This window comes from Callorhinchus milii, unplaced genomic scaffold (assembly GCF_018977255.1).
Source record: "Callorhinchus milii isolate IMCB2004 unplaced genomic scaffold, IMCB_Cmil_1.0 Scaffold10, whole genome shotgun sequence".
NCBI classification, from domain to species: Eukaryota; Metazoa; Chordata; class Chondrichthyes; order Chimaeriformes; family Callorhinchidae; genus Callorhinchus; species Callorhinchus milii.
The window spans coordinates 11,312,402-11,330,534 of NW_024704751.1; the positions used below are offsets into that span (position 1 = coordinate 11,312,402).

The following is an 18,133-nucleotide window of genomic DNA, read 5'->3' on the forward strand; positions in this document are numbered from 1 at the left end:
TATATAACTTAAAAAAACTTTGCAATTCTGTGAAATAAAGCAAATTCTAAAATGATTCTTTCTGGCCTATACAACAGAGATACAACCTGTACAATACAACATAGATATATTTCTAACATGGGGAATTCAGCCATTTTCCTGTGTGGTTCAAACACACGGTTCACTAATGATATAATTCACTCATTTACTTTATAGTCAGTATATCTCCCTGAATCTATAGTTCACAAATTATTTTGAATGATGATCCAATCACAGCACTACAGCTGCTAATGTAAACTAATCTGTGGGTGAGGTCAGTTTCATTCCTCGCTGGCTATTCTTAACAGTTGTTACTTCTTTTTAAAATCTTACATGAAAGCCCACCGTCTCAGCTCCTACAAGACACGGTAAGATCCTGGCTCATTTTCCTTCCTATTATTGTTACGCTTAATAAATACGGATGATTTTTTTTTGCGTGTTTCAGATACACACGTGACCAGAAAAAAGCACGTTCAAATATTGTAGCACTTTGATCCCAGATAAACCTTCAGTCAGTTTTGGTTGAGCTGTAATCCATTGAGAAAACCAGACGACAGAAAATTGTTCCTAAATGTGTTTAGCGTATTAGTATCAATACTCTGCAGTAAGAATCACCCTTTTTAACATGTGCAAATACTCTTATTTTACCACATCAAATTGCTACTAACACTTTTTACTTTAAACAAGATCTAATCATTATAACTCGATACAGCGTATTATCAGGTCTACTTCTCAAAGTGCTTCACAGGGTTTACTATATAGCGCAGTGACTGTATCTTTGTTGGCAAAAATAGGCAGCCAATTTGCGCACAGCGACGTCCCACAAGCAGTCACGCCACGAGTGATAGATTTTATCCGGGAGGATTTGGCTTCTCAAGAAGTTGCTCAGCTTAGATCTTCAAAATAAAATTTCTATTTTTAATCACACTTGTGTGGTAGAGTAACCGTAAACAAAAATCATATTTACACAGTTGTCATGGAGTCCTGTAGCTTAGTGATTAGAGCATTTGTATCTCAAGCAAGAGAACCTGGGTTCGATTCCCGGGCACGCCGAAATGTTGGGCAAGTTTCCACACACACGCCTCTGTTCACCTAGCAGTAATTCGGAACTCGGTTGTTAGTCAATTGGCAGATCACTTTTCTGGGGGTAATAATCCCTTCAATTTAAAATATATATATATATACACACACACACAAATTGGCTGCCGTGTTTCACCCACAAATATACAGTCAATTCACTTTACAGTATATTCTCTGAAGTGCTTTTGAGACGTCTCAAAGACGTGATTAAGGCGCTATATCACGTCTTCAAAATACGATCAGATAGCTCAGTTGAATACACAATCCACTCGAGCAGTAACGTTATCAAAATTATTTTGTTCAGTTGGTGTTTGGTTGCGGAGATGTGCATCTCTTGTCTCTGCGCATTATCATTTTTATTTCGCAAGCCTATTTAAGTGGTGTACCATCTGCACAGTGGTACTCATCAAATATGTGCCCAGATGGTTCATACCACACATGGAAGATGATAGTGTGGTACGAAATCTGTTGACTAAACTGCAATAGCAGCTGCAAGTAGAGATGGTGGGAACTTGAAGTAGTAATTCCATCAGGAACAAATTAGTTCCACTGAAAATGCATATACAGGGATATAATGTATATTAAACGCATCTAAACTCTTTCAGTGACACACGATATGGATTGCAATTGCAATGCGAGGTTTGGCGTNGGGGGGAGAGAGGGTTACATATAATGCACATTCTGCAAACTGGAATGTTTCCATGATCCGATTCCATTATCAGACGACACAACTGATTACGAGGACATCCATTTGAATAAAAGCTACTTGCCCTCTACGTCATTGTAAGATAGTTGTTTCATCGTTGTTTGTGGGATTACAGGACGTCATGATGAGTGAGTTTGAAGAAGACTCACCTGTAATTCGGGCTGTGGATTCATTGCAAGCAGTGGGACAGCTCTTCCAGGTATGTATACAGGCAGTGGAACAGCTCCTAGCAGAGAGGGAGAACCTCATCGAACAACTAACACGCCTGAAGGAACCCATGCACCAAGAGGTTTGTGTTAAGAAGGCAGAATTGTTGGCGCTTTACCAAAATAAATCAAAGACTCAAATTGAATGCGACAATCTCAAAGAAGAGATGAAGCTCATCAAGAAAAAGCTGTTCGAAGTCACTAAAGCCCACATGGCGTGCAAATTCAAACTGGACACCAGCAAACAAGTGCTTCCTCAGGTCGCTCTAGTGAGGGAAGAACTAGAATCCAAAGTCCAGACTCTTTCTGTTGAACTCGCAGGGCTGAAAACTCACAGCCGCGGAGAGATCAACCAAATGATCCAACGGTTTGAAAATAATAGAGACACAAAAGAGATCCTATCATTGTCTAAGAATCGTGAAACTGATCTAAAATTTCAAAGAGTTTTGGTGGAACAGAGACAAGAGTTGGACAAGTACTATCAACCTAAACTGGAAAGGCTCATGAAATGGAACAAGACCAGTGTCGAATCACTGCAACGCACTAAACAGGAGATCAAAGACCTAATAAAAGAACTACAGCCATTGCAGGAACAAGTAGCAAAACTGAACACGCAGAGGAAATGCCTTGTGAAGCAGCTGCAACTCCTGCAGATTAAGAGAGCTGAAGATGCCGTGCAATATCAGGCAAGTATTTAAAATAATATAATTAACCAATACAAAGTTCACCAGCAAACTAAGAGTTTCCTCAATTTTTTTTTACACACACAAACCAGGCCGATACACAGACTCTAGAACTCTTTTGCCTCATCCCATTTAACGTTTTTAATATTACACCAATTAAAAGCAAATGAACCAATTACTTTTAAATCAATTGGTAAAAGGGTGAAATTCTTTTACAGCAGTTACTGTTTTTTTTTAAGAAATCCCTCCATGCTCTTGTGAGGAATTAACTGCTCTCCATTGCTTAGTGGTTAAATGCAGCATCTGCTGAAGCACTGAGTTATTCAGCCACAATAGGTCTTTGGTTAACTGTGGGTTCTCTGAACTCCATTGGGTTGCATTTAGGGGCGCCATAGTGGGTTAAGGGGAGTGCTGCCTCCCACTTCTGAATACTAAATAATGAAGCTCGCTGAAAGTGTGTGTGTGTTTGGAAGTTTTGCAAGTACAGAGCAAATTATGCATTTTGTAATGGTAATAGTAAATAGTAATCCTTGCATTTGATATAGCCCCGATCACGTCTTTGAGACGCCTCAAAGCTCTTCACAGAATATACATTAAAGCGAATTAATTGTATTACTTTGTGGGAGAAACTATTTTGTAACAGCCCTATAAAAATCCAGGCTGGGGGTGGGGGGGAGGTGGGGAAAGAATTTTTTTTATAATTATAACTATGAATTCAACAGGAACACCAGAGGGAACTGGAGGAAAAAGTGATCATTTTAAGAACGGAGCTCGCAGTGCAAACAAATAAGAATGATAACATCAAGAACTTGAAGGCAAGCCTATCAGAGGATCTGTGTGTTTACAAGTAAGTGTGAAGTGTCTTTATAAATAGCTCCAGTTGGACTACAGAAGTCAAAGCAATGTCACAAAGCAAAGTCAGTTACACGACACCAGGTCAAATTCCCGGCCGGGCGGAACCTTGGGCAGGTTTCCTTACTCCACACACCTGATAATAATCCCTCCAAAACAAAAAGCAATAATAAATTGGTCATTTTCAATCCACGACTGTTTGTGGGACGCTGCTGTGCACAATTGGCTGCCGCGTTCGCCCACAAATATACAGTCAATTCACTTTACAGTCTATTCTGTGAAGCGCTTTGAGACGTCGAGAAGACGTGAAAAGCGCTATATCAAATGCAAGGATTATTATTATATCATATATAAATGTTCTCAAAGGTCATCAGCAGCACGCCAAAGGGTTTTTGAAATGGTTCTGTGACGCAATCATCCCGGGAGCATCACGTGAAACAATCGTTGTTTAAAACAAAAATTATAATACATCCATTTGTCCTTTGCTGCATTGGTCAATCAGATATCCAGACAGAAAGTTGAGATGGATCAATTTGTTGTAGATCATATTTTAAATCTGCAATTGACAATTTTTCTATTTGCAGGGAACGTTTAACAATATACGGAAACCTCATCAACTCAAATGTAAGAAACCGATGTGATTTAAAGCATCCAACTAACTGAATGAAATGGTTTACAAACAGTTCCTCAATTCACAAGATCAAACATTAAGTCATGTTCAACTGTTACCCCACCCGCTCCCCCTTCGTATCAACTCATTGGCTATTGAGATCCACATTGTATGCTGCACTGAAGNTTTTTTTGTTACTAATTTTCTTTGAGCAGTTAATAAAAAATAAATGTTTAATCAAATGAAAACGGTGTCTGTGAGAGCAGAATGATTACAGAAGCCAGTGGACAACAGCAAGTCTGAATAACCAACAAAAACCCTCACAACTGAAAACTAACTACAAGTGAGGCAAAGCTGGAAACTGAATACATACAAATCAGCTTTTATTTAGTTTAAACGGGAATACCTTCTTACTTTTCTGCCCTTTTACTGCACAAATTGTTACTAAAACTGCAGTATAAATGCAACAGGATCTTCATCCTCAAGTATTTCGCTGCTCTTGTTATCTTAAAACTTACAAAATGCAACTTGCATCAGTTTGGCTCGTTAAAGCCATCCGATTCAGAATATGTGAGGCAAGTTTTTGCTCAGAAGTATTTCACATGGGCTGGTCTCATCAAGAAAAAATATATAAAATAGGCTGACCAGAATATTTGCATCATCAGCCACTCCAAATATTTTGTCTGGAACAAATTTTCAAGTGACAAGAAGACCGCTTACCTTACATTCCAGTCGTGTTGCAGAGACCAAACCAGTCTTAAACCTCCACAATAACAGCAAGACTGCAATGGAATGCACTCTCCTATTGGAAGGATGTACCCGCTTACCTATTCTGGGGAGGATTACGCGCGGGTTCACAAGAACCAAGGCTCTGAGGTGCAATTTGGGGTAACTGGTGAAGTTTAAACAGCTAAAGCCACATGCTTGCCATTGAAAACACTGTGTGGCAAATACCTGCTGCTTGTCCTGTTAGGACCATCCTATCTGTCGGAGTTTGGTTTGCAGGATTAACAGGAGCCAATTGTGACTTTCACTGTCTTGTCGGTATCTAGTAAACCACAGCACTCAACATATGTCCATTGGTATAAATACAAGACTAAGCATTTAACACACTGGGTATAGGAGGTATGGGTAGTGACAATCACCTATAATTTAATGTTTTACGTTTTCTCTTTACAAACTTCTGACATTTGTAACAATTCGCTTTGTTTTATTGACACGGATTTAGACTTTTCATAACCATTTGATGACATTTGTCAATACAAGTGCAGATACGATGTTCAATGCTACAAATTCAGGTAACCCTAATGTATGTAACCAGCATAACCATTGAAAAGTTTGCTTTTCTACATTCAAGTTGGAGCTACTCCAGGTGCTGGTAGTGGAAGCAGGACAAATAATACAGAAGCAAAACAGAAACATATCTTTGTGTAATAAACAAGATGTTTTCTTTGGAGTTTTGTTTCCCCGCAATGTTTCGCACACTTCGCCCAGCTAATAGGATAGAAAGATTTTCATAACTGAAGCCAGCCATAAAGCTTTGGTGACCAACCCCCACTCCTGTTTTGCTTCTGTACAATAAAAAGCCCCCCAGGTTCCAGATCACCAGAGGTGAGAATATTAACTCATTGCAATTGAAAACTTCAGCATGAACCCACATCCAGTAGCACAGCACTTTGCAGTTCTGTCCCCCTCCTGTTGATATAGCTAAGAGTGCTAGAAATCACAGCACACGAGGCTACCCAAGCCAATGCTGATCCTAGGGTGAATATACCCTCTAACCCCAATCACATGCTCTTTTCCCATACCCATTTTATGATTTTCAACTCTTTCAGGGTGATCGGTGTGACGACCACATGCACTTGTTTTTCTTATTCTTTGATTTACCCCCCACCCCCCAAAAAAAAACACATCAACATTTTAAGATTTGGATGCTCATACTCTAGTCTTTGTGTAATAATTTGGCAAGAATGAAAAACAAACACTCTGTCAAAGCTAGTGCGACATTCAACTCCCATTTTGTTGTGGGATCTCTATTGCAAATGGACCAATACAACGTTTAATAAAGAGGACAGACGAGAGGAACACAAGAGATTTAATTTTTTTTATGTAGAAAAACATATGCATTTTATTGGGACTGATGCACTTCTCTTTAAAAACTTAGTAAGACCCTCTCATAGAGAATATTCAATTGCTTTGGCAGACTTGTGTCTCAAGGATCACAATGCACTGCAGTGTCCAGATATTCAGGGATAAGCCTTTAAATACGAACTGTACACAGTAGCACAACAAGCTGCCTTACTTTCTATTAGCCAAACAGAAATGCAGACATGTCAATACATGGCTGTGATGGTAAAGAATGGGGAATGGACTGGGGCCTTTAGGGTGGAGGCAATTGTAATACAAATTTAGGTCCTCACTGGAGGACATACAACATGTTATCCAAACCCCTGCATTTAGAGACAACGGCTGTATCTCTCAAATCAGCACTCGCAGAATTTCATGTTTGTGTAGAAAAAGTATGTTTGAAGAGTAAAACCAAGAAGACTATGAGCCTTGTCCCTCTGGATCAGGGGCTCCCTCGGGATCTTCATCATTGTAAATGTTTTCAGCCTGAATGGAGGAACACAACAGTTTATTTCTAACTACAGAGGTACAATACATAATCGATACCACGGTCACCAGACGATCAATAGGCTTCTTTAATAATAACAATCCTTGCGTTTGATACAGCGCCTTATCATGTGGTTGAGACGTCTCAAAGCGCTTCACAGAACATATTGTAAAGTGAACTGACTGTATATTTTGTGGGCGAAACGCAGCAGCCAATTGCACACAGAAACAATAAACACAGTACACAAGAAACAATTCCAGATTTATAACCGACACAAATCCAACACCCAGTGCCCGTGTGGTTGCTGAAGCTACCCCAAGAAAAATATAACCTAAAAAAGAATCAAAACTCACCATCTGCCAGACTTGCATAATGTTATCTTCAGATACAGAACAAATGACCCATGGTTCATTAGGGTTCCAGGAGAAGTCTGAAATCTTAGCTGTGTGGCCACCATGGATAAACTGAAAACACAACAGTTTTAGGTTGAATTGTGAGACTGAAACAAAATCTGAAAGCTTTAAAGTACAGTGGGAGCATGCTATCCGGAGCAGGTAATCTGCAGTCTTATTTTGCTCTATCAATAAAATGTCCTGATCAGTGAGTTTGGGTTTTGATCATTATCAGTAACACCTGCAAGGACCATTATAAGTGGGGGAAAAATCATGCTGTGAAAAAATAGTTTGAACAGTGAGTTGCTCTCAGAGGTTAACCAGAACATTAAAGATATTATTCCGTCGCTCATGTTTTTAAAAAAAACACACTTGAGGATATATTGGTGACTCAACTGTGATATCTCCTTTGGTCAAAAAGCCTATTGACACTCTGTACTGTCCATACTCACAAACGATACCCAACACTAGCTATTGTAGAACTATACACAAGCGTAATTGGAGGGGAGAGGGGAGAGAATCAAACTAGGAAGAATAAAACTAGCCAAGAATGATAAGTTATGTACAGTCAGCACTTACCAGTAGCTCTGGAGGACCATCCTCTGCATCTTCAGGCGACTGCTCCTCTCCAATTTTACTAAGAAAAAGGAAAATAAGAAACTCAAATCAATTTAAGTTGACAAGAACAATTCAAGTTGCATAAAGAACATTCTACCCTGGCCCCTTTGAATAAAAACATATGTTTTTTTAAAATAGTTTAAGAATGATATTTGAATGGCTTATAATGGGCAAATCAGGGACGCAGCTCCAGCACTAAGGGGAAAAAAATTCCATATTTTGAATCCAGACGAGACGCATTACACCAATGTTTGTCCGACTCCTGAAGGAAATTTGACTTTGCCCAATTACGGCTGTGCTGTTCCCCACCCCAGCAGCTTGCCCAAACAGCCACATTGCCTCTCCACAACCCAGGGCTTTCTCAACCCCCACTCCAGCTCATAACAGCAAAGACAGGAAACCTGCAATGCTGTGATCTTGACACACTGAATAGATCATTGGCAAGTGAGGCTTCTATTCCAGAATGGATACCATTTTTCAAAGGTGTGCCAGTAAAATGGAGTATGAGATTTGGGCTCAAGAGATTGAATTCATATCCTCCAAGTTGTGCATTCTTTCCTTAACATGACAATAACTTGTATTTATATAGAGCCGAGACTGAAGTCAAATCAGATATCCTTACCTCAGATCCCACACGTTCAGTCTGCGATCTGTTCCACTTGATGCCAATATAGTTTCATTGTGAGGTGACCACTGAACCTGATGGTATCAAAATCATATTGACTTTTTTTAAAAAGAAAATCAGGAAGCTTGAACAGTATCATTACAAAACCACTATGAAGTCAGGATCAGAAGCCCACCTAGAATTTACAGCAGCCTGAAGACACAGCCTAAGCGAAATCAGATTTTAATTTATTTCTCTGTGCTGTAATTGAGGCAGGAAAAGCACATCCTTGAAAGACAGGTTGAATTCCAAGTTTTACAGGTTTTAATGGTAAGACCTTTAGTTTTCAGCTCTTAATCTTTAAGGTAATTTCCACTGATCAGTATCGGCAAACCACACCAACACAGTTAGAAAACAAGCTCCCCCAACAATATGCATCAGGGTGACATTTTCATTTTAGCTACAGAGAACTCATACCTGAAAGATCTCATCCTTGTGTGATTCAAAAGAGTGTAACTTCAGTTTCAGGTTCCGCAAGTCCCACAAAGCAACAGTCTGAAAAAGACAGTCTGTGTTGATTCCTATCATTGCTTTGCATTTTTCCACTCAATTGTACTCTTAACAATGTAGTTTTAGCTCTTACTCTTCAAAGTAAATAAGCGTTTAAATAATTAGCACCGTACTTAAAACTACCAGGCAATGTACAAGATTGATGTTCCCGCCACATCAAAGTCAGGAAGACGGTGTTTTTCAAGAGGAGGAAGTGCTTAAATTGTGGTTGAAACTATGACGACACAAGATAACAGTGTTGGGGAAATTACAAAGAGCAAACAAATCAAGAGTTCCAATGAGGTCACGCCACAGATGTACAAGAAAAGTGTTTTATATATGTCGGTCACAAAACTGAATTGCAGCCCTTTAAACTCGCCTCCAGAATATCAGTTCTGAAAGAAAAACTCCAGTTCAGAATTAAGGTGCCTCACCTTATCTGCAGAGCCTGTGGCTAGGATAAATTCACTGTAGGGGTTGAAGGACAGGCAGTTCACTTCTGCTGTATGTGCATCCACTGAGTGACTTGGTTTAGATGTATTGTTAGATCTGGTATCCCAGCTAAAGAAATACAAGAGATGAATTCCAATTGAAAGCAAAGAGCATGGAAAACAATTTAAAACACAAGCGAAAATACATGGTAGTTCCATTTGCACAGCCCACCCACTGGTACTTCATTCAAGAAACCATAAGAAACCACTCTGTAAAACCCTAAACAGCAAATACTGATACATTACTCTTTCAGTAGCAGTATCACAGCGAAGCCTAAGCCCACTCCGACTTAATTTATTAGGTCATATAAGTGCCCGAGGTACCACATAAAAATGCAAGTTGTTATTGTATAACACGGTGCAGCCAACAACATCCAATCTGAATATTCCTCTCACAAAAACTCAACCTGGCGGGTGGAGTGCACAAAGATCAGAAGAGCTGGCACTGGGGTGTCATTTGCTCCACACATCACCATGTTACAAACTAAAATGCTGGAAGTGCACAAAAGACCAATCACCACTACACCAAAATGTGATAAACTACACAAAATTTAAGGATTATTCTTATTCTTAGAATGTTCCAGGTGGATCTTGATAAAGGATCATACCAAAATGCTAACTTATCTCTTTCAGACGCTGATTGAACTGTTGTTCATTTCCTGCTTTTATTTCAGATTTGCAGTTTTTTTTTTAAAAAATGACTTCTTATTTTTTGGTTTATCAAGTGCTGGTTAGCTGTATTTGAACTGTATTAAAAACATTCTTTCAATAACTAGCTCTCAGAACATTTCAACACAGCCTACACTTTCACCCGACCTTTCTACTGTATCTCCACCCAAGTCATCAAAAATCTCTAAAGCTTTTACTTTAAAGATGGGGAAAATCCATTAACTTACATCATCAGTTTCTGATCATCTGCTACAGAGCCGAACAGAGATTCATGCAACAGATGCCACGACACATCCTCCACCACTGCGGTGTGACCAGTAAAGATAGTCTTCGCGTCAACTATTTTTCCTTCTTTTGGAACAGCACTGATATCCCAGAGACAGATAGTCTGAGAAGGAAGTAGTTAAGTTAAGTGATACAGCTGAGAATTTTCTGGAAACACTCAAGTAATAATTATAAGAGAATTTTTCCCCATAGAGATGATCCCAGGAGAATGATCATTCCCAACACATCAAATGATTACAACTTATATTTAAGAGCTCTGAAGCAAACTTCACACATGAACCTCCTTGTATTAAATGGTTCATTTGGATCCAGAAATATGAAATCACAATATGTTTCAACATGTATTGCTATTTGTTGCAATGAAGGCAAATGCATCACTTTCTGAGCCTAGTTTATTTTATAGTCAAGTGCAATCGGAATCCTGTAGTTCAGTGGTTAGAGCACTCGCCATGCAAGTGAGACAGGGCGAAACCTTGGGCAAGTTTCCTCACTCCACACAGAGCCTAATAATAATCCCTCCAAAACAAAAAACAATAATAAATTGGTCATTTTCAATCCACGACTGTTTGTGGGACATTGCTGTGCGCAATTGGCTGCCGCGTTTCGCCCACAAATATACGATCAATTCACTTTACAGTATATTCTGTGAAGCGCTTTGAGACATCTAGAAGATGTGAAAAGAGCTATATCAAATGCAAGGATTATTATTATTATTAATTAGTTTCAGAGTATTCTGAACCTGCACATCAAAACATTCATGGTTTGAAAACAGTACTTACATGATCATCCGAAGCACTGAGTAGATGGCCACTAAGGTTGGGATTCCATGAGAGTCCATATCCTTCCTTCTGATGGCCACGTAGACGAAGATCGGGATTGCACTCACCAGAGGGATCTGTGCAGTTGAAAAGCAAAATTAGCTTTTTGCTAAAATTAGAAAATTTAAGTTGTGTGTCCCCCCCCCGACAAAAAGAACATTTTATCAGTGTGTAACCCACCTCTGGAAGACATTGCTAAATTGTTAATTGATGAAATTTTTCTGAAGAACACGGTACAAATTGACACAAGAATTTGGTGAGCTAGTTGTTAATGCAGCTCGCCTTAAGCCAATGGGTAAATGGCAGACCGCAAGTACTTCAGTATGCAACACCTTTACACCAATAAGCTTCAGCCGTACTTCGCCCAGCTTTGACTACACCAACACTCGCCTTCTTGTCGGTGATCTGCAGTCAACTTTTTAAAATACGTCACAAAAATAGTCACAAATATGAGGCCCCCGTATGACTAATTCTGAATGCGTTTCCGTGGTGGATTAGTCTACAATGTTTACATTGCTTACCTGGTTTGGATGGATGCTTGGTATAATCAAAGACCAACACATCACTGGATGGCGTCTTGGTAGCGATAATGCAAGGATTCTGAGGCATGTAACGAGCACGATTTACTTCCCCTTCATGGTTTATTTTGATTTCAATCTCGATTTTTCCACTAACTGAACCAAAACCACCGAATTCTGGAACAGAAATAGAATGCATTTAATCGCGGGGCAAAAATATAACTTACCAAATTACAATTTTCTGGTTGAAACTATAAACAACTCACTGAGGCCTAAAGTCAGCTACTCTGCTCACCCACCACATTAAAATATCTGCTAGACACCAATGTAAACAGCCACCAAGCTAATTACAAATTCTGACTCTCCAGTAGATTTTTTGAGCATTATATATTCTTAAAAATGTATTAAAACATGAAGCTATTCAAAAATGTTTCATTAATTTTTTAGAAGAAAATCTCATTACAGCAAAAACCTTCCTGTTCTCTGAAGATTGACAGGTTACAAAATGTAAATACCAACTTTGCATAGTTAAAACACTGTTGCAAATGCTCACTGAATATTGCAAAACATCTCGTTTATGGCAACTACTACAAAGAACTTCCTCATAAACATTCTCTCGGTTCAGTGCAACATGTGTTTTGTATCTTCTATTGATAGGAAACACAATAAATAAGGCATCTTAAGTTAACAAAGACCTTCAATGAAGTTTGACATAGGTTCCCGACTCTTATTATAACTGTTTACAGATGACATGGAGAAGGATGTATTCATCAGTTAAACGTAAGCAGAATTTTTAAAAAGTTCATCCATAGAAGTCAACTATTTGTAAACTTGGCATCCAACAAGTAACAGGTGTAAAATTCTGATATATTGTATAAAGTGAAATACTCTACATTTCAAAAAAAAAGTGTTTAATCTTACCTCCCTTCTCACTATCATAGTGTGAAGCATCAAATTGAGCATCGTCGTTTGGTAGCTGAACACTGGCAATGACCAGATGATTTTGTTCATCAGATGTATGGGTTCCCAATACTAGTCTGTGAACACTATAATCCTTCCCCTCTGGCCTGTAGATCATTGATATCATGTTACTAATGATTTGTGAACATTAGAATACCTAAATTTCAATGCCTACAAACATACTAATCAATAGAACAGAAGACAACATTGCAAAACAGTCTGGTACCACTATTCCTCATCTTGAGCTACTTTCTCTGCACGCAGAGAAGCATCAAAAATCACCTAGAATACATAGGAAACATCCTCCATAATTCAGAAATATGCTGACAAAACAATTAATTTATAAATTGAGATTCAAAATCAGATATCAGACGCTAAAAGGACATAGTTGTTAATCTGCTATACTACCGCCATACCTTTCCCGTGATGTGAACCCAATGCCTAAAGTTATACTATGTTGGCAGTTACTAAAAGGAGACCTCAACTGCCCTGACTTTCTAACTTGATATGAACACCAAAAAGGACTATGGAGCCATAACCCAGTGTGAGTCAGCACCTTCAAGAACAAATCAAATTGGTCCAAATAAAACTTAAAATTGGGAGAGGCACCTTTTGATCCTTTTATAATAATAATCCTTGCATCTGATATAGCGCCTGATCACGTCTTCGAGACGTCTCAAAAGCACTTCACAGAATACACTGTAGAGTGAATTTAATTTTGTGGGCGAAACTAACATGCAAACCTATACAGTACATTCTAATCTATGTGGCCGAACTTGAACGACAGTGATGTGCTCCCCAACAGTCAAGCGCTCCAAGAGTCTACCCTGCGCGAGGCGCGCAATATAAATGCAAGTTGTTGTTGAGTGACAAATGTAGCATTTATTTATTCATTCATTATAATTGCAATTTGTCTATAAATCACATTCATACCTTGAAACGTCAGGTAACCACTGGGCGGTCAGACTAGGCCACTCCAGGGCATGGGTCATAACCAAGTCATACAGGAAAGGGGTATTCTTCTTCCAGATCTTGTATTCTTCATTAATAACACGCTCTTCCACAGCATCATCAAAGGCTGCTGCGAATGTACAACTCGCAATTAGCAAAATACACAAATGTAAAGCAAAAAACATTCAGTTGCAGATTGTTCTTATGTGCAGCATTTTATATTCATGGGGGCAAATATTTGTAACCCAGTATATGCATCTATCAACAGGTTCTGGGAGCCCATTTCTTTTTCTTCCTCCCTCTCCCCATTGCCCCTTTGTTATAACATTGTGATGGAATTAACTGATAAACCTAATTCATTACTGTAAACATTTTTATTTTAAAACTACAATTTTGCTCCTCAGTGAAAGTTAAATTTCCATCACTCTGGACATTGCATCTTTAAACAGCATACTTTTCTTGTTCCTGTTGCTCCAATTACTTGCATAAAGTCTAAAGGAATGGGCCGTATGAGTTTATATGGCAATACTTAATTTTAAGGGGAGATGTATAATATAGTTACAAGCATTACACAATACTAAACATCTTTTAACTATACTCTTGTTGCACCGTTGCTAGATTTTATGCTAACACAGAATAACCAATGGCATCAGTTGAATTACAGACATTTATTTTGGCTCTGGTTGGTTTAGAGCTAATCTGTGCACTTAATGTATTCACCACTGGTGCATATATTAGGGCCAAAAATGTAATGCCAGGCCCCACGCATGCCTCAAATTCATCTCCTTTCCATACGTTATGTTGTATAATATATACAAGGTACTTTTTTTTCCTCGTTTCCATTCATGACAAATGGCTGGCGTCGTGTCGAGATGAGTGGACTGCACAGGTGAGGCGGCCGTCAGTAATGAAGCACAGTGGGTGTGTGACGTCACAGGTGTAACATCATAATGGGCATCTGACGCTAGAGGTGCGAAATTAAAGAAAAATAATCTGAACATTCGGACATAAGAACATGCAGTTTACAGGGATATAATTTACAGAACATACAGGGCAGGGTACCTTGCATACATTATATATTTACAATGTAATTGTTTTTTCCACATCCCCTTAAAATGAAGTGTTATATTTGTGTCCCAGTAGCTACAGCTGGAGCATTAAACTGTCAACCAGGAGACCCGAATTTGAACGTCAGTCAAGACCAATATTCGCGCTCAGGCTTGTCCTTGTGTTTTACAGCAGAAACTAAAATGCATCAGTCTCAATTAAATCATTGGGAGAGCGAGGAAAAAAAGAAAATGGGCTGAAATAGGGTTCCTTCCAACATTGTTCAACCTCCTTTTCACAGCTGACTGACGATCGGAGGTTGACACTGGCACCATCGTGTCACCCTCCCAACTGAGAAAACACAGATCAGAAAAAAATGTGATACGAGGGGAGAAACCAGTTTTATTTCTTTTGTCAAAAAAATCTTAAGTACTAATTTGGGGTATTAAACACTGTAAAATTGAATTATAAAACAGTCGTGTGACTCATGCACTCAAACTAGATTACAAATAGTTTTTTTTAAAAAGACAACATTCAAACAATCCTGGATTACTGACTACATTGCTATTTTTATTATTTTTAAAACATTCCCAAACTGTACTCATCAAAATACGTAAGACCGTAAGTTTCACCGTTATAGCCTGCAATATATTTGAATTTGATCTTAAAATGCAAGATTGCATAGAATTTTAAGATTCCGGGACTCACGCTTAAGTTAGAACCAATTTTTCTGCTGTCAAACTAAGATTACGCAAACCATCACAATTGCAATTTGAAGACAAAATGGTCTCACAGGCTGAAACAAGGTGGAATTTCAGGCCATTAATGACAAGGCTTTGAGTCAAAGGCACAGTATGGTAGGGAACTAGAGAAGGCGGCAAATATCTACTTGTTACTAAACACAGGTTTGAAGGAAATGATTATGTTTTCCTCCAAGGAAATGAAAGAAATTTTAAAAACACTGAAGATAACCCAAATAATACAAAATTAATGAAAACATTTCTCAATAGAAGGGTCTTGTCAGCCCCAATTGACCCGAGTTTTGTTTCCTATTGTTTTTTAAAAAAGTAATATACTCTCACTGTGTACCAACTGCAGACATTAATCGGGACAATACTACAAAAAATTAGTTGGAATTAAAATGTCACGGTTTGCAAAACTGACAGTGCAAAACTGCCCACTTTCCTTCTATGCACATAACATTTCAAGCACCTGTCCAGACATCAATGGTAAACATCGGTCACTACAGTACCAAAACAGAGCGGAGGGAAGCCTATAATAATAATAATAAGCCCTGCATTTGACATAGCACCTTGTTATGTCGTTGAGACATCTCAAAGCGCTACACAGACAATACTGTAAAGTGAATTGACTGTATATTTGTGGGTGAAACGCGGCGGCCAATTGCGCACAGAGGTGTCCCCACAAACAGCCGTGGATTGAAGCGACCAAATTCTTCTTGTTTTGGGGGGGAATTTTTATTGCCGTGGGAAAGCGATCCTGCCCATCTTTGGTATCACCGGGTCAACAATTTGGCAGAGTGAAGGTGGGTGATGCTGATCCCTCCTCTCTCTTTCGCCCCCGCCCCCCCCAACCACCAACCCCCTCTCGTTATTTTGTAAAGAAACATGATGGTTAAATATACACACACATACATATATATAACTATATATATTTGACTGGGAAGCTAACACACACACACACACACACATATATATATATGTATCAACCATAAAAAAAGCAACAAGGAACCTTGTGCATTCATTCGCCAACCGAGAGAGGCATTGACCACCCGCAATAATAATAATAATAATAATAATAACAACACTGACAACTGCGAAATGGCGGGAGAGGGAGCTCCCACAGCTCGGGGGTGGCTTATTCAATGGCACATTGTACACAGTATATACACACACACACACACACATATATATATATATAATCACAATAATAATAATTACACTCGTTGCCTCCCCCCCCCCACCCCAAATAAATCTCCATCGAAAGTAAAACCGGTGAGGAGGGAACTATTTAAACGCAGCTTCCTCCCTCCATCTCCCCTTCTCTCTCATTCCTTCCTTCCTTCCCTCTCTCCCTCCCTCCCTCCCCAGGGTTTACCCGCCGTGCTGGGGGGGGGGGGGGGGGGGGGGGGAAGAGTGTGAGGAGGAGGAAGATGATGAAGGAGGGGGTGGGGAAGGGAATTGTCCAAATGCAGCTTCTCTCTCTCTCTCTCTCTCTTTCTCTTCTCCCTCATTCATTCCCCCCTTCACCCCTCACCCCAGGGTTTACCCGCCATTGCGATGATAGAGAGAGAGAGAGAGAGGGGATCAATAACAATACGGTTCGGAACAATATAAAAGGTTTGCAATCCAGAAAAATAAGGCGCGCGACACACACACACACACACACAGGCGCGCGCGGGGGGGGACACGCAGGCGCAGTGAGGGCGGCGCGGAGCGGAGCGCGAGGCTGTCAAGTCAGTCAGTCAGTCAGTCGAGGCGCTCGCGGCGGCACCGCCGCCACCGCCACCGCCAGGCCACAGGCCTCCACACTGCGCCGTGAGGAGACCGACCGACCGCCTCCCCCCCACCACCACCATCATCATCATCAGCACACCATCCATTTTGTGTTTACTAATTACCTTCTTTGTCCGTCATGCCTGCGGCCGGAGAACTGGTGAGCGAGTCTGTGTGTGTGTGTATATATATATATATATATGAGTGCGTACGTGTATATGTTTTTCTCTCTCTGCGTATAATGAGGAGCGGCGCCTTTTCAGCCGCTCACGTCTCTGCCCTCACACACACGCGCGCGCACACACACACCGCTCTCCCCGTCTCTCCGGTTTCCCCCCCGCCTTTGTCTGACAAGAGACGCCGCCAACCCGCCCGCGCATGCGCTTCACCTTTGGCGCCAACCGACGCAGCTGCATTCTGGGGGCCGGAGGAGGAGGAGGAGGAGCAAGTGAGGGGGGGGGGGGGGCAGGCGGTGGGGCGGGGCTCTCGACCCCACGCCAAAGCCGAGCGAGCGGCGGCGCCCTGGTCACGTGCCGGCGTCCTGGTCACATGCCGGTGACCTCCTCCCTCGAAGTCGCTGTGGGAACCGCCATTTTGATGCTGATGCTGAAGACAGACAGATGGAGAGAGATGGAGAGAGAGAGAGAGATGGAGCAGCAGATACAGAGTGGATTAGCATCAGCAAAGGTTGCATCCCTCTCCGCAACCCCTCGCGCCGCAAACATAGCAGCAACGATCCTCGCGATCGAATAACAGCGCCTCGTCGCATCGTCGAGCCGTCCCGAAAGCGCTTCGCAGGATACACTGCGGAGTGTAGTGACTGTGTATTTTGGAGGCGAAACGCAGGCCGCGGAGTGCCCACAAACAGCCCTGGACTGAGCGACCAAATTATTGGGGGGGGGGGGGAGGTTTCGAGGGGATATACAAAGAAGGAGAGAAGAGAGAA

General features: G+C 40.5%; 2 protein-coding genes across 3 annotated transcripts; one reads left to right on the forward strand and one right to left on the reverse strand.

Moving 5' to 3' along the window:
• Positions 1 to 4,397, forward strand: sync (syncoilin, intermediate filament protein). The gene is made up of 4 exons (XM_007904298.2): positions 1 to 386; positions 1,920 to 2,696; positions 3,416 to 3,540; positions 4,130 to 4,397. Exons 2-4 carry the CDS (start codon positions 1,926 to 1,928, stop codon positions 4,206 to 4,208), a joined length of 975 nt encoding a protein of 324 aa, XP_007902489.1. The 5' UTR covers positions 1 to 386; positions 1,920 to 1,925; the 3' UTR covers positions 4,209 to 4,397.
• A 1,836-nt stretch (positions 4,398 to 6,233) lies between these two features.
• rbbp4 (retinoblastoma binding protein 4) lies at positions 6,234 to 17,599 on the reverse strand. 2 transcript variants are annotated; one of them, XM_007904297.2, is made up of 13 exons: positions 17,313 to 17,599; positions 14,448 to 14,588; positions 13,607 to 13,754; positions 12,635 to 12,780; positions 11,717 to 11,890; positions 11,157 to 11,272; positions 10,320 to 10,480; positions 9,367 to 9,493; positions 8,861 to 8,938; positions 8,402 to 8,478; positions 7,741 to 7,798; positions 7,123 to 7,233; positions 6,234 to 6,768 (listed from the first exon to the last, which is right to left on the reverse strand). In XM_007904297.2, the coding sequence occupies exons 1-13, from the start codon at positions 17,326 to 17,328 to the stop codon at positions 6,703 to 6,705; spliced, it is 1,419 nt and encodes a 472-aa protein (XP_007902488.1). In that variant the 5' UTR covers positions 17,329 to 17,599; the 3' UTR covers positions 6,234 to 6,702. The 2 variants fall into 2 exon arrangements, with proteins under 2 accessions (XP_007902488.1, XP_042194679.1); XM_042338745.1 differs by having other exon boundaries at positions 13,607 to 13,751; positions 17,313 to 17,594.
• Positions 17,600 to 18,133: the final 534 nt, after the last annotated feature.